This window comes from Vipera ursinii, assembly GCF_947247035.1.
Source record: "Vipera ursinii genome assembly, chromosome: 3".
Classification (NCBI taxonomy): domain Eukaryota; kingdom Metazoa; phylum Chordata; class Lepidosauria; order Squamata; family Viperidae; genus Vipera; species Vipera ursinii.
Window position 1 is genome coordinate 168,349,696 of NC_139516.1, and position 16,216 is coordinate 168,365,911.

A 16,216-nucleotide genomic window follows, 5' to 3' on the forward strand; every position below is an offset into this window, starting at 1 on the left:
AAGTCATGCTAGATTGCCTAAATCTTTTTTTGAAATGAAGGATGACCTGGAATTGCGAGATATTTGGCGTTAGAGACATTTGCAGGAGAAGGATTATACTTTTTATTCTGATAGACATCAATCTTTTTCGAGGATTGATTTTATTTTGCTGACTAATGATTTTTTTTTGAGGACTAAAAAGGTGAAGATATGTGCAAGAACTATCTCTGATCACAGTCCAGTTTGGTTAGAGATTGATAAGGAGAAAAGAGACAGGCGCTCGTGGCGCATAAATGAGAATTTGTTTAGAAATCAGAGAAATGTGGAAGAATGCAAACAGCGGATGAAGGATTTTTTTGAGATTAACATGAATAAGGGTACCTCTATGGATATGGTTTGGGATGCTAGCAAGGCCTATATGAGAGGGGTGTTGATATATATGAATAATAAACATAGACGTGCAGTGGAAACTAGAAGGAAAGAACTGGAGAATGAAATAAAGGAAAAAGAAAAGGCTTTGATCTTGAACTCAGAGGATGTGAAGACCAAGGAGGCTATTAGACTGTTAAGAGGACAATTTGATAAACTAATGGCTGATCAAGTGGCGACCAATCTGCGGTTTGCTAGGCATAACACTTTTTGCAACGCCAATAAACCAGGCAGATGGTTAGCTTATAGATTGAGGAAAAAACAAAGGGCTTTTAATATAAATAAGATTGAGTACAAAGGAAGGGTTGTGTTTCAACAGAACCTTATTAAGGATGCTTTTGTGGATTTCTATTCGAAATTATATGCTAAAGAGGAAATTAATGAAAAAGATATTGATATATATTTGGAGAATGCTAGCATCCCGGTTCTTACGCAAGTACAAAAAGAGGGGATTAATCAACTGATTACAGAAGAAGAAATTCTCACAGCAATTAAGGAATTGAAGGTGGATAAAGCACCAGGTACGGATGGCTTGACTGCGGCCTATTACAAAAATTTACAATTAGAGATGATAAAACCGTTAAAGGAACTGTTCCAGACAATCCAGAGGGGTGGAAAGGTGCCACCGTCTTGGAGAACAGCTTTTATTTCTTTGATTCCGAAGGAAGACCAAGATGCTACTCAAGTTAAAAATTATAGACCGATATCACTTTTAAATACAGATTACAAGATATTTGCTAAGGTTTTGGCTAATAGACTGATGAGGGTTCTGCAACAGGTGATTCATGGGGATCAAACGGGGTTTATTAGTGGTAGGCAAATGAAAAATAATGTGAGGCATATAGTTGATGTGTTAAGAGTTTTTGGAAAGGAACAACCAGATCTCTGCGGCGCTAATTTTTTTAGATGCTGAAAAAGCTTTTGATCAATTGAATTGGAAATTTTTGTTGAAAGTTTTAGATAAAATGGATTTTGGGGAAAATTTTTTACAACCGATTAGGGCATTATATCAAAAACAAACTGCCCGAATTATAGTTAATAATAGCTTGACAGAAGCATGTAACATTGAGAAGGGCACAAGGCAGGGGTGTCCGTTATCGCCCTTGTTATTTGTGTTAACATTAGAGATATTATTGGTTAAAATTCGGAATTCGGAAAAAATTAAGGGGATACAAATTGGAGATCAGGATTACAGATTGAGAGCATTCGCAGATGACCTGGTTGTTACAGTGACCCAGCCAGAGAACTCTGTTGTGGACCTGATGGAGATAATAACACAATATGGGAAGGTTTCTGGATTTAAATTTAATACACAGAAAACCAAAATTTTGGCCAGAAATATGACAGTTTCGCAAAAGGCTCTTTTAGAAGGATTAACTGGATTTGAGATTGTTAAAAGGGTTAAATATTTGGGGGTGATTTTGTCGCCCTCTAATACAAAGTTATATAAAAATAATTATGGAAAATTATGGGGGAAAATTCAAAAAGAATTGGAGAGTTGGGAAAAATTGCAATTGTCTTTGCTGGGACGGATTGCAGCAGTAAAAATGAATGTCCTGCCTAAATTTTTATTTTTATTTCAAATGATACCGATTCTTAAGAAAGATTCTAATTTGGAGGAATGGCAGCGAGGTATCAATAAATTTGTCTGGGCAGGGAAAAAGCCACGAGTTAAACTTAAGATTATGCAGGATACTCGTGAGAGAGGTGGCCTTAAATTGCCCAATTTTAAACTATATTATGAAGCTGCTGCATTAGTAGGAATAAGTGATTGGATTAATTTGACACAAGGGAGGTTATTAAATCTTGAGGGCCATGATTTGTTGTTTGGCTGGCATGCATATTTGTTGTATGATAAGAAGGTAGACAATGTGTTTAGGATGCATATTTTAAGACAGGCATTGCTGAGAGTTTGGAAGAAGTACAGACATAAGTTGGGTTGCAAGATACCATTGTGGGCAATTCCAAAACACGCAATAGAAAATATACATGCTGGCTTCAAACATGATGTGACTACGTACAAGGAGATCCTAAGTTTGGAAAGAAATGTCTGGTGTTTGAAATCATATAGCCTCTTGCGAGAAGAGAAGGTTGTTCAAAACTGGTTTCAATATACTCAGTTACGGGCCAGGTGGAAAGAAGACCAGAAAAATGGTTTTACAATGACTGATGAAAATTTGATAAAGCAAGTTAGAAATCAGGGTCCAGCACATATCAAACGGATATATCTTGCATTGATAGAGATTGACTCAGAAACAGAGCTTGTTAAGGATTGTATGATAAAATGGGCCCAAAACATTCAGGAAGTTATCACAATGGACATGTGGGAAAAGATTTGGGTGAGGAATGTAAAATTTACACAAGCTCAAAATCTAAGAGAGAACTTTTACAAAATGTTTTATAGATGGCATTTAGATCCTAAAAAGCTTGCAAGTATGTATCCGAATTATCAGCCTAAATGTTGGAGGTGCGGCGATGAAGATGCAACATATTTTCACATATGGTGGACATGTAAGAAGGTTAAGGCTTATTGGATAAAAGTTTGGTGGAATATGCAGAAGATTTTTAAACAGAGGATAAAGTTTTGTCCGCAACTTTTTTTGTTGGGAATAATTACAGACGCTACAGTTGTGGACACCAAGTTGATGTTGAATTTAATTACGGCAGCAAGACTTTTGATAGGTTAATATTGGAAGAAAGAGGAACTGCCGACCATAGAAGAGTGGACTTTAAAGGTTTCTGACCTGGCAGAGATGGCGAAGATTTCGGCCTATTTGAAAGATCATTCGCAAGAACGCTATATTATGGAATGGAGAAAATGGATTGAGTTTATCCAGAACAAGTATAGGGTTAAGAAGTTTTATGTAGCATTTGAATAAGTATTCTTTCATTTTTTTTCTTCTTTTTTTATTTTAGTTTCTTTTTATACATATTCAATATTACTAAGGCTTGTTTTATCCTATATAAGCTAGAGAGTGATGGATTTTAGAGTTTATAGTTGTTAGTATATGATTGTTTATGATTGCTTTTTATATATATATACCTTGTATTTAGCTCTGGGAAGTCGGGGGGGGAGGGGGGGAGGGGGGGAGGTAGGGGGGGAGGAGGGAGGGGGAAGGGGGGATTTTTAAAGGAAAAATGTATGTTAAAACCTTTCGATAAAAAAAAAAAAGAACTGACACTAGCCTGATCCATAGAAGCAGGGCTTTACCAGACTAGACAAATTCCAAGGTACAGACTGCAGAGAGGCCTCTGAGACAGTCCAATATACATAGAATGAAAGCTATTGCTAAGCACATTGATTTGTGCTTTAGATTGTAAGCCGCCCTGAGTCTTCGGAGAAGGGCGGGATATAAATGGAATTTTTTTAAAAAAATATATGTACTGGCAGTCTGTAAGATACAGGTAGTAACAGTATACACTGAACACCACAACCAAGTAGCTGGCACTGTGTACAAAAACATATGAACAGTGTTTAGGCGAGACACTCCTGTCCAGATGAGAGATTCCACATACGTTATGGAGAATAATAAGGGCTAAGGTACTGTGGGACTTCCAGATTTAGATGTATAGGGAGGTACTGGCCAAACAAACAAACATTGTGGTAGTAGACAAACACCAGAAGATGCAATGATGATAAATGTAGTGACAACCATGTCAGGAAGATGTATGTATGAAAAGTATGAAGAACTGGGCTTGAAAGAGAAATTAGAGAGGTTGTAGAAAGTTAAGGCCGAAGTGGTTCCTGCGGTGGTAAGCTGAAAGAGAGGCTCCAACAGATCCCAGGAACAGCATTGGAACTCTTTGTCCAGAAGAACCCTCAAACTCCCAGACCAGTGGCAGGGGGACCTGAGATTATCACCCATAGATGTGAGAAAAATAAAATTCTCTCTCTCTCTCTCTCTCTCTCTCACACACACACACACACACACACACACACACAATCTCAGGTCTCTCTTTCTCTCTCTCTCCATTCCCTTTCCAAAGACATTCATATGCCATCTAGAATGCTTGCTCTAAAATTTTGAAGATATTTTCAGAATATACCCATAAGAAGTCACATGTTTTAGCAAGAACATTGCCTATTATATATTCTCAAATCAACTGTCAACAGCCCATATATGTATAAAGAATCTATACCATGGTAAATCAATCTTTAACATTTTTAGAACATATAATAACATATAATAACATGCTAAAATAGTTAGAAGATTTACCAAGTAGTATGATGATGCAGAGAAGAATTGCAATGATGGCACCTGTGCCTAGTCCTGCACCAACAATCCTGTCAGCATCTGTGCAGTCTCCATTTAAATCACACTGACAAACTTTCACTTTCAGAATAGAAGTGCTAGACTTGGGAGGGTTTCCAGAATCTGTTATTATTATTGGAACATCATATATTCCAGCCTCCAAGAACCTGATCTTTAAAGCCAGTTGGGCACGGTCACCTGAAAAAAGAAAAGAAGCCTGGATAAATATGGTATGTGGTATTAATCAAAGTAACCAGAGAACAACTGCTTAGAATCTCTTTCTGAAATAGCTTAAGTTATTTATTGGTAAGCCTTCATCAAACCTGAAAAGTTAGTTTGAATTTTCTTCCAATAGCATATAAAGACCGATGAGAAGCTGATTCCAGCTCTTAGAATCAGATCATCTAATGCCATGAACAAATTTCTTCAATAGAAAAACCCCAAGACTGGAAAAACTGAGTTCCCTAGTACTGTGTTTAATTCAACTGAATATTGTATTGTTACAATCACTTTAAAATATTAATTTAATTTAATTTAATAATTTAATTTAATTTAATAATTTAATTTGTATACCGCCCTTCTCCCGAAGGACTCAGGGCGGTGAACAGGGCAATACATAATAAAAAACAGAATACAAAAATTAAAAAGTAATTAAACTATTATGCCCGTAATAATTAATACATATTAAAATTAAAACTATTTATAAAAACCCAACCCCATCCCGTCAGACCAGGCCAGCTTGTTCGAAAAAGAAGGTTTTGAGATCGCGCCGGAAGGAGCGAAGGTCGGGGGCCATCCGGAGCTCGACCGGTAAGCGGTTCCAAAGGTCTGGCGCGCCCACAGAGAACGCTCTCCTCCTGGGGGCCACCAATTTCATCGGCGGCACCCTGAGGAGGCCCTCTCTGTGGGAGCGCACTGGACGGAGGGAAGTTGACACCAGCCGCAGGTGTTGCCGTAGGTAATCTGGACCCATGCCATGAAGGGCTTTGTAAGTCATCACTAACACCTTGAACCTCACCCGGAGAGCAACCGGTAGCCAATGCAGCTTGCGGAGCAAAGGTGTAACATGGGAGTATCGGGAAACCCCCAAGACAACTCGCGCGGCTGCATTCTGCACCAGTTGAAGTCTCCGGGTGGACCTCAAGGGCAGCCCCATGTAGAGAGCATTACAGTAGTCTAGACGAGAAGTCACGAGCGCATGAGTGACTGTACGCAAGGCATCCCGGTCTAGATAGGGCCGCAACTGGCGCACCAGGCGAACCTGGGCAAAGGCCCCCCTAGTCACAGCTATTAGAAATAAAAATTAATAGAGACTACTACTAGTTACAAAGCACACACATAAAATTTGTTATAAAAAGGAATGTATATTACCACTAATGCGAATAAAAGTCCAATTTTTCTTAACACTGGGAGGAGAATTTGGCAACTCAAATGCAAATGGTCCAGCATTTGGATCAATATCATCATCTATTGCTGTGATATTTGTTGCGTTGGGCTGTAGTGTTTCGCATGTTGTAGCTTCTTGAGGATCCACTCGGGGAGCGTTATCATTGATGTCAAGCAGATAGATCTGAAGGGTACCAGTCCCACTCATTAGTGGGATTCCTTTAAGGACACAAACACAAAATAAAACAAGTATACTTTCTGTTAAAAAAGGATTGTTATACTTATTGAACATACAAGAACATACTAACAGAAAAATGTACAAGCTAAATAACATCTTTTTCTGACTAAAAAGAGTTCTTTTCTGAACATAAAAATCAAGCTGAAGCCAAGACAAAAAAACCCAAAACCCATTGCAGCAGACTTGGTCCAATGGAAAAATGTTTTTCAAGTGTAAGAAAAAAACTTCCAATTCAGACTGAAGGTAGAAGAGTATCTTCATACTGAATTGACTTTCTGAAGCTTATGTGTATTTCCAGAATAAAGACATTGGTTTTTTTTCTATGCCAACTTAGTGACATTGCCTGAATAAGGCTTGAATCTCTGCATCAGAGCTGAACACAATGCAAGTTGTACAGTAAATCACAACATTTCCTTAAAATAGCATCAACGTAACAGTACTTTGACTACAAAATGGAAACAAGTGGGAATGTCACTGGTATATATTTCATTAGGTTGCCATAAGCTGTGAAATTTTAGAATGACTTTGTTTTATAGTTTAAAAATTTATCTGATGTTACTATATTAACAACCTGTATCAAAGCAGATACAGAAAAAGTATGCTTGGGTTTCTAACAGAATTATATAGATTTATTACTTAATTGTAAATTGTTTCAAGAATCAAGAGGTTTTGTTTCATTCAGATTGAGCAAGTTTTACAAGTGTCAAGAGCAGCCTGTAGAAATTGGTAATTTGGGATAGAAATGTCTAAAAAGTGAAGCATTAGAAAGCACTATTGGATTCAAAGCTCCAGCGTATCGCTTTGGAATTGGCATGCAACATCTCATGTATATACAAAGGTGAGAGCTTTGATTGTAGAACCATGGCAGCCATCTTAGTTGTTTCACCTCCTTCTGAAGAAAATGCTGTACAGTTCTTTTTAAGGATTCCAGGTCTTTTGAAATCTCACCACTGTTGAGTAATATATTATTTAAGAATCCTTCATCTTTAGTTAAAAACATATTCTTAGTCAGGAATATTTTGTTTTATACCTGAAATTTTCTCACAAAAAAAATGACTCATGGTGTTTGCCAGATGTTCTAGTATCTCTACTTTGTAATGAGGTAAAACTAAAACGAATGAGGTTTCCTAAAGTACAGCTCCTTGATGCTAAGCATAAAATTATGATTATTTAATAACTTTAACAAGAGAAATCATATGCTCCTAGATAAATAATATAAAGATAAGAGACAGACAATGGCAAAGAACATAATAAAAATCAAAAGTTCCATTAGAAAGATTTTACACATTAAAATAATATTTTGGGAATAGGTTAGGAATAAATTAGGTTGTTTAACCCATTTGTAAACTAGTTACAATGATTCAAAAATTTCTAAGTGCCTATTTTCAAGTTCATGATTTAAGAACTGAACTGAAATCAACACTGGAGCAGCAACATCTTTCCTAGCAAACACATAGGAATGGGCTGATTCCCCCTTAGTCACACTTTTTTTCTTTAATGGGAAAAATCCAACCTCAACAGTCCTTGGTATCCAGCTCAATGGAAAATGCCAGGATATCCTGGCCCTTAGCTCTCTACTTTCCAATTGCTAATAGTATTGGTGTCACAGAATAGTAAATAACTCCTTTTCAGGTATTACTTTCTCCATAACAATACCTATACCCAGAGAATCTCTCTTATAATTTATTGTAATTTTAACACAGCATTTATATCAGTATTTCATATCCTTGTTTTGCTGATGATATTCATAGCACTCAAAGATACAAATGATAGGCCTTTGAAATTAATCACATACCACTATCGGTGGCAAGGAAAGTAGCATTATACATATTATGTTTCACATGTGGTGATTCTCTGTCCAGAATACTAGTTGTTGTTATTTGACCATTAATTGGATCAATCTTTAACCAATTGGCTGGATCTGAAAGTTTTGAATATCTGCAAAAATTTAACATAAAGCACTATATTAACATTAGATGCATTTGGTCAAACAAATCATCAGCACGAAGGTCACATAGAAAATAAACTGTACACGACAGACTTGGGGTTTTGCAAAAGGTGCTATCTAGGGAAAATAATTATGTAATAAGCAAAATAATTTGTATTATTGAATATATTTTTCATATTTATATATTTGCTATATATTACTCAAACTTACATAATACTTTTTGATATCCCTGGACATACACAAAGGCTTAAAACTATATAGTATTTAAAAGCATTATCATGTAAACATTACATAACCGTTCAAAATTCAAATTACATCACTGATGAAAAGTAAATCTCAATGATTAAAAAGTGCATGATCTGCTGTAGTCTCATTAAATTATTTGTGAAGTGGAATATCTTTATCATTGTTAATTCAATTCTAAGCAAGAATCATTTAAAAAGAAATAAAAATTTTACTTGCTTTGGGGATTCTACTTTGCAAGTAATATTTGTAGAGTCCTTAAAATTTAAACCAGACTGATTCAATGAAAAACACTTTAATCACATACTTGGTAAAAACAGGAAGCTAAAATCTCGGCTAAAAGGTAGCATAGGAAGACAGACAGACACGCTAATGGAAGAGGGCTTGGTGACGAAAGGCAGGACAATTTTTCCAAAGACTGCATTACTCTAAGACAGGGATCTTCAAACGTGGCCCTTTTATGACTTGTGGATTTCAACTCCCAGATATCCTCAGCCAAGCTAGAAGTTGAAGTCCACAAATCATAAAAGTCATAAAAGGGCCAAGTTTGAAGACCCCTGCTCTAAGAAAGCAGATCTAGTCCACAGTGTTGGACATTGACAATTTCTTGATTCAAATGGAAGGCCAAAATTATTGGCGGAAAGAAAGGAAATGGCTGGTTTAATATTATTTTGTCCCTACAAAAAGTGAGGAAAGGAAGTTATGTTTATACTACAGAGTTCTCCAGATCAACTGGCAAGAAGACTTAGCAAATGTGGGTCTAAATGACTAAGGGCAAGACAGAGAATTTAGGGTAACAGACCGTGACAGATTGGAATTCTGATATGAAGCTACCCTGAAGGAATGCTGTGGGAAAAATAAAGAGTTTTGAGAATAAGAGAATGACAGTTGCAGAAACTCAATTAATACAAAACACAGACAGGTAGAATTTGGGAAGAATAGAAGATTTTTTTTTGATAAACCAGAAGAATGATCAGTTCAAGGATAAAGATACTAATTCTATTTCAGTCAAAAACAAATTGAGAGTATTTGTCGAGAACTGTGTTAATGTGAAAGGCATAAAGTTGTTGCTTGTAGCAGACAATTCTAACTTCTAGAACACTGTACGTGCAGATGCATAGAACGTATCTGTAAATCATAGAGATTTAGATGAAGAATACTTTTTTAAACAACTTTCCAATTATTCCTGCATGCAAAAGAAAAAAGGAAGGAGTCATTTATTTATAGGCGACCAAATGATGTAGGCAGTTATGTTACCTTAAAGTAGTCTGTTGCATGTAACGATCTGGATCCTGAGCTGTGAATGATGTTAAAACAGCCCCAGGAAGTATCCCTTCCTCCTGACGTATAAGCTTTGTGACTGGGACAAAAGTTGGGCTTTCATTTACATCAATAACTGTAATGGATACAGTTGCTGTTGACTGAGGAGGATGCTGTATTCCTTTTGCCAAAGGCACTTGATTTTCTGCAGCTACGGTCAATACAAACTTCCTATTGCTCTCAAAATCAATAGGCTGGCAAAAGCAAAATAGAATATTAGTTATTTTAGTCATGGGCTACACAAAAAAATTAAGTACAATATATCAACATATAAGAGAAGTAATATTACAGAAATGCTTAAAGATTCTTGAAAATCTTAGATCTGCAGCTTGAAGGAACAAACTATATGTAAAAGCCTTGTGATTACTATTATAGAAACACAATCTCTTCACTTTTGAGGTTGCTTCTTACCCTCTAGAGCTATTATAACTGGCTCTTCCAAACTCCCTTGCATGAAACAGATCTCTAGTAGCTTACATTTTTAATGACTATACTATGCTAGATGACACATAATCAATCAATCAGTAAACCAAACAAAACTTACTACTATTCTGTCCCACTTTAAATAATTCAAGGTTTACTCAGATTATTTCATTTTTATTTTGAAGAGTATGACACTTTTTGATCCATAGCACAAACACTCAAAAGTGCCTCAGTGTTCTGTTGGGTCTTATGTAGTACAAGTGGGCTATAAATATTTCAACTGTCTTTTAAACAGAATGTCTGTGCAGGCTGTTTGAAAACTGACTTTACAAGTAAGTAAGTGATGGGCTCATAATTTTTAGTTTGGACAAAAGTTGACTGCATTACAGAGACACCACTCTGATGATTATTTGAATGTCCAGTTAATTTAAAATAACTTGGATTTGTATATTTTATTCTGCAAATCAGTATGGCTTTGTAATACGTTCTATGCAGCCATAAAAACATGTGCATAATTTCAACAGGGAATATTCACAGCCCAAACATGTTCTTCTCAGGCTTTTCTATTATGGTCTACAAGGGTCTACCCATGGAGATCTGTTAATTGGAACAACATGCAAAGACTAGAATAGTCTCTAATGTATTTTTCTATGAACTTATTACGGTAATTTATTTTAATTTGCAGTTGTTTTCAACAGCTTCTGGAATTTTTTTCGTTTGAGAAAGATTTATTTCATTCCATATGAAGCTGTTTATATATTGTACTTTAAATATTGCAAGTAGTCAGCATCTTTCAAAGGGCAGCTGGAATATACATATGGAGATTTTTTTAAATGTGTATTTAGAAAATTACACGTTTGTTGGATGCTACTTTTTCTAATTTTGGGACAATTTTAATGTGTTTTGAATTTTTAACAGCACCCTTGTGGCCTCTGTTACTTAAATATGACAAGTTAATTGATTTGTTTAAGGTTGAATTATATAACTGCTATTTTGCACTTATAAAATTATTTTTATTGTATTTCAGTGTTTAGTATCAAAAGTATTTGGTATTAGATACTCTTTGAGGGTCAATTTTTATTATGTATTATGTATGGGATAAATAACAAACTATTATATTGAATTTATAGTGGTTGTGAACAGTTGCTATTATCATTATGTGTTGAGTAAGAGCAGCTCAATATGGATCTGGCAAAATTATTAATTTTAAATTTGGTCCACTAATCTTTATTGAAACTAAAGTATTTAAGTATGTATTATAACTTTACAATGTAAACTCTGCCCTTAAGTCAGGGCTTTTCAACCAGTGGTACGGGTACCACCTGTGATACATTGGCACCTGGCAGGTGGTACACGACCATCTTAGAAAAGTGGTAGCGGGGAGAGGAATCAGCTGAACCGGTGGCAGCACTGCACAAGCCTGAGCGAGAGATGGCTGGAGCTACAGGGCTGTCAGGGCTCAGCGGAAGTGCCAGGATCAGCACCAGGCTCCAGCTGGAGCTCGGCGCTGATCCTGGCACTTCTGCTGAGCCCAGAAGTGCGGATCAGTTGGAATGTTGCAGCATCTCCAGGGTCTTGTGATTTACATTCAGATGCTTGGCAATTGATTCCTATTTATGATGGTCACAATGTCCCAGGGTCATGTGAAGTGACCAAAACCTGCTGCAACCACCCAGCAGACTGGGGGGGGGGATTAAAACCAACCCCCCACCTCTGCTGCCAATTTTCAACAGAAATGCTCACAACAATGAAAATTTTGGACAGGAGGAGGAGCGCCGCTTGGCAGGCAGGCAGGTGACTTGCTCGGCTGTGGCTTGGGGGACACTTTTTTCAGTGCCATTGTAATTTCGAACAGTCACTAAGCAAACTGTTGTAAGTCGAGGACTACCTGTACTTCATTACTTTTTTCCTCTTTTTTTTGGTCATCAAGTTTTTGACACCTTACTAGGCGACTGGTGGTACTTGGATGTTGCCATATCCTAAAAGTGGTACAATGGGTGAAAAGGTTGAAAAGCCCTGCCTTAAGTAACTAAATAAGCAGTTTCACTGTGAGGTCACAAGGCATATTCTGCTACTTGCTCCCTATATCAAATATCTCCAATGGATGCCATTCTCACATATTTTATATGTTAACGGGAATTGCAGAAATGGTCCTGCAGATCTATAATCACCACTGTGTAATCAAGTAATAGAAGCCGACAATTGAAATTAGACAGGGTATTTTTGTGGGATGTGTGTGTGTGCATATAAAAAATATGTATGTGTATACATATGTACGTACATACGTACGTATACATACATACATACACCACTGGAGCGTTTGCTGAAGGCATAGCATGGGTCTGATATCCGGAAGTAGTATAGCTTAAAAGAGGGGAAAAATCAAGATATTCCTAATATCTGCAATTTTCTCTTCCATATGATTTCCAATATCTCATAGTAATTAAGGCAATTCCTATATGATTTTTTTTAGATTATTAAAGAGTATCCTAAGCTGAAAAACTGCAAACATATTTCCAATTTAGTTGTTTATTCTGTCAAATTCAGGTACTGTTTTCATGGAATGAGGGATTGGTTATCAAATAAAATATAACCCCTTCAGGAATCATTACACTGTATTAGGGCTAATAAGGGCTTAGTGCTTCTCTGGGAAATTCTTCCACATTTATTTATTCAGTTTTACCTTCTTTTTTTCTTGCTTGTACTCTGACAGGTCTAAAAGATTTAATTTGAAGCAAACTGAGCTACTTCAAATAGATTATGCTTTTGAGCCTTTCATTTCGTCCTCTTTACAGAGATTTAGTTCAATTTTAGCTTTTCTGTTTTGTTTTCCATTTCATACCTTTTTAGTTTGTAATCTTGAGTGGTTTATTTATGCATGAATATAAAGTACCGTATATACTTGAATATAAGCCGACTCGAATATAAGCCGAGACCCCTAATTTTACCCCCAAAAAATGGAAAAAGTTGGTGACTCGAGTATAAGCCGAGGCTGGGAAATGCAGCAGCTCACCTTATGCTCCTCTCCAGAGATCTTCCCTCAGCAGCGGCCGGCAAAGTAGCTCGCACGCGAAACAAGCCCGGCAGAGGAGCCGGAGCGGCGAGCAGAGGCGCCCGGCCCAGATCCTGCAAGGCCCGGCCGAGACGCGCCCCCAGCAGCGGAGCTGCTCCGGCTCCTCTGCCGGGCTTGTTTTGCATGTGAGCTACTTTGCCTGACGCTGAGAAGACCCGCTTGGGCACTCGGGTTGGTGTCAGTCTCCGCAGGCCCTTCTCGTTTCCAGGAACGTCAAGCGCGCTTGGCTCTCCACCCCCACGGCAGGGCAGGGCAGGGCAGAGACTTGCTCGCCCTTCTGACGGCCCTGAAGAGAAACGAAGGGCTTGCAAACTCCCCGCGAGAAGCTGGGCGAAGCGCGCGGCTGGGCGAGTGTGTGCCTGCGCGCGTATTTACGAAAGAAACGCTCCGAGAGTTCTTCTTTCTCCGCCCCCTTGGGGGGAACTCTAGCGACTGCTGTAGCCGCGCTTCTCTTCTCGGCTCCGAAAATAGGGATTTCTACTCTCTCTCTCTCTCCCCTCCCCACCCCGCATTCTCCTGCCTCTTCGATTGCGACAATAAAAGGGCGAAGGGTGCGCTGGTTTCTTCCTCCTTCCTCCCCCCCTCCCCTCCCCTCCCCGATTGTCAGGTGAGGCAGCTGGAGGTCTGGCCGGGAGATTGTAGCCGTTTTGAAACGCCGCGTCTTGAAACGCCCGATCAGCTGATTTTCGGGTGGAAGAGCCGCGGCTTGAATCTGTTTGCATCTGCCTGAATTAGACCGAAACGGCCTGAATTTGACCAGAGTTGCTTTGTAATGGCTGGAGGAACTGCAGAGGAGGTCTTGCCGGGAGATTGTGGCCGTTTTGAAACGCCGCGGCTTGAAACGCCCGATCAGCTGATTTTCGGGGCGGAAAGAGCCACGGCTTGAATCTGCTTGTATTTGTTTGAACTTAACCAGAAACGGCTCGTAATGGCTGGAGGAACTGCGGAGGGAGTGAATGCTCCAGCCTGGAATATTTGGAAAGGCTGGGGGAACCGGATGAACTGCAGCTTAAGCGACTGTTGCCGGAGGAGCCATGGCTTGAAACGCCCCAGTTTTGGGGCAGCGTTTGCTTGTTCCCTCCCTCCCTCCCTCCCTCCCTCCCTCCCCTTTCCCTCCTCTCTAAATCCTTCCTTCCTTCCTTCCTTCCTTCCTTCCTTCCTTCCTCCCTCCCTCCCCTTTCCCTCCTCTCTAAATCCTTCCTTCCTTCCTTCCTTCCTCCCTCCCTCCCTCCCTCCCCTTTCCCTCCTCTCTAAATCCTTCCTTCCTTCCTTCCTTCCTTCCTTCCTTCCTTCCTTCCCCAGCCCTAATCCGGAAAGTGGAAGGAAAGAAGAGTAAAGGCTGGGCGGAGGAGGGGAAGTTTAAAAAGGGGGCGGCGTTCCCTTTAAAAAGCCGCCCGCCACGCCGCGCTCCCTCGCAGCACTCGCGGCGGCTGGCTTTTTGGCTCCCGGTCTCCCCCAGGCTTCCCGGCTGTGATTGGCGAGCGAGCCTCCCGAGCTCCGGCGGCCGTGACATCAGCAGAAGCGGAGCAAGCAAAAGCGAAGGGGGAAGGAAGTTCACCAGCAGCACCTCGAGCCCGCTCCGAGCGCTGGCGGACGCGGAGCCGAAAGAGAAGCAGCATCTCTGCGCGCCCGGGCTGCTGGGGTGAAGTTGCAGCCGCCCACCAACCAGCCGAGGAGACTCTCGCTTCCCCCCACCCTCCCTACATCCTGAGCCTTCCAGATCTTCGCCTGCCTACTCGCGAGCAGGCATGTTTTCCAGCCAATCCGGGCCTGGGAGCAGGGTGCCGGCGGCACGTCCACTTTCCCCGCACTCTCCGTTCAGACGGCGCCCTTTGAGCCTGGAGTGATGCGGACGTCGGAAAAGGGCGCCGGGCGAAAGCAGCGAAGCGGGATCGCCGCGTGCCCCCCACTCCTCCTCCTCCTCCTCTTCTTCTTCTTCCTCCTCCTGGTCGGCTTGACACCCCCATTTCGGCTGCTTCGCAAACTGCTTCCTCCACCCCACCTCACCCCTCCCCGCAAAAGATGCCGGGGTCGACAGCGTTTTTTCTACCCGGAACAAGCAAACACGCAGGCAACCCTGCACTATTCAGCTCAGTGAAGTCACGCTTGAAACGGCTTGAAACGCCCGATCAGCTGATTTTCGGGGCGGAAAGCGTGCGGTGTTGTTGTGTTTTTTTTCCTCCCCCCGAAAGTGAACGGCAGCTTTCCGTACTAGTGTATTGGCATGTCAAGACACCAGCACAAAGACCAAGGTACAAGCAGCTCTCCTTCAGTCATTATTGAAACATTTGATCAGCCCAACTTCTTCTTCTTATTATTATTATTATTAAATCTGTTTTTTAACCAAGCGTGACTTCACTGAGCTGAATAGTGCAGGGTTGCCTGCTGGCAGGGGGTGGAGGAACGGAGACCCGGCGACGTTTGGGGAGGTTTGGGCGCCTCCCCAAACGTCGCCGGGTCTCCGTTCCTCCACCCCCTGCCAGCCTGCTTCTTTCCGCTGTGGAAAGAAGCAGGCAGGCAGGGGGCGGAGGAACGGAGACCCGGCTTCGTTTGGGGAGGTGCGCGCGCACCTCCCCAAACCTCCCCAAACTTCGGCAGGTCTCCGGACGGCGGCTTGGGAGAGGTGAGCACGATCCCGGAAGCTCCAAAGCCTCGGCCGCGCACAAGTCCTCGGTAAGTTTTTTTGTTGACTGGAGTATAAGCCGAAGTGGAATTTTTCAGCCCAAAAAGTGGGCTGAAAAATTCGGCTTATACTCAAGTATATACGGTACATCATCATGTATTTCTTATGAAAAACATTATACTTTTGGAAATATACCAACAAAATAATGTAGAAATATCAAGAGTGACTCTCTTTTCATACTAATATAAGAGACATTCTACAATACTAAAACTATTGTTTGATTTCTCTTTGATTTGAGTGC

At 40.3% G+C, this 16,216-nt stretch overlaps 1 protein-coding gene across 1 annotated transcript in view; it reads right to left on the reverse strand.

Annotated features, from left to right (window-relative positions):
• Positions 1-16,216, reverse strand: part of CDH2 (cadherin 2) — a gene marked incomplete at both ends in the record, with an annotated part of 140,200 nt that overhangs the window by 4,901 nt on the left and 119,083 nt on the right. The window contains 4 exons of the mRNA XM_083361193.1: positions 4,591-4,859; positions 6,033-6,266; positions 8,081-8,223; positions 9,734-9,990. Of these exons, the coding sequence (XP_083217319.1) occupies positions 4,591-4,859; positions 6,033-6,266; positions 8,081-8,223; positions 9,734-9,990 (903 nt within the window). The remainder of the gene's footprint in view (positions 1-4,590; positions 4,860-6,032; positions 6,267-8,080; positions 8,224-9,733; positions 9,991-16,216) is intronic.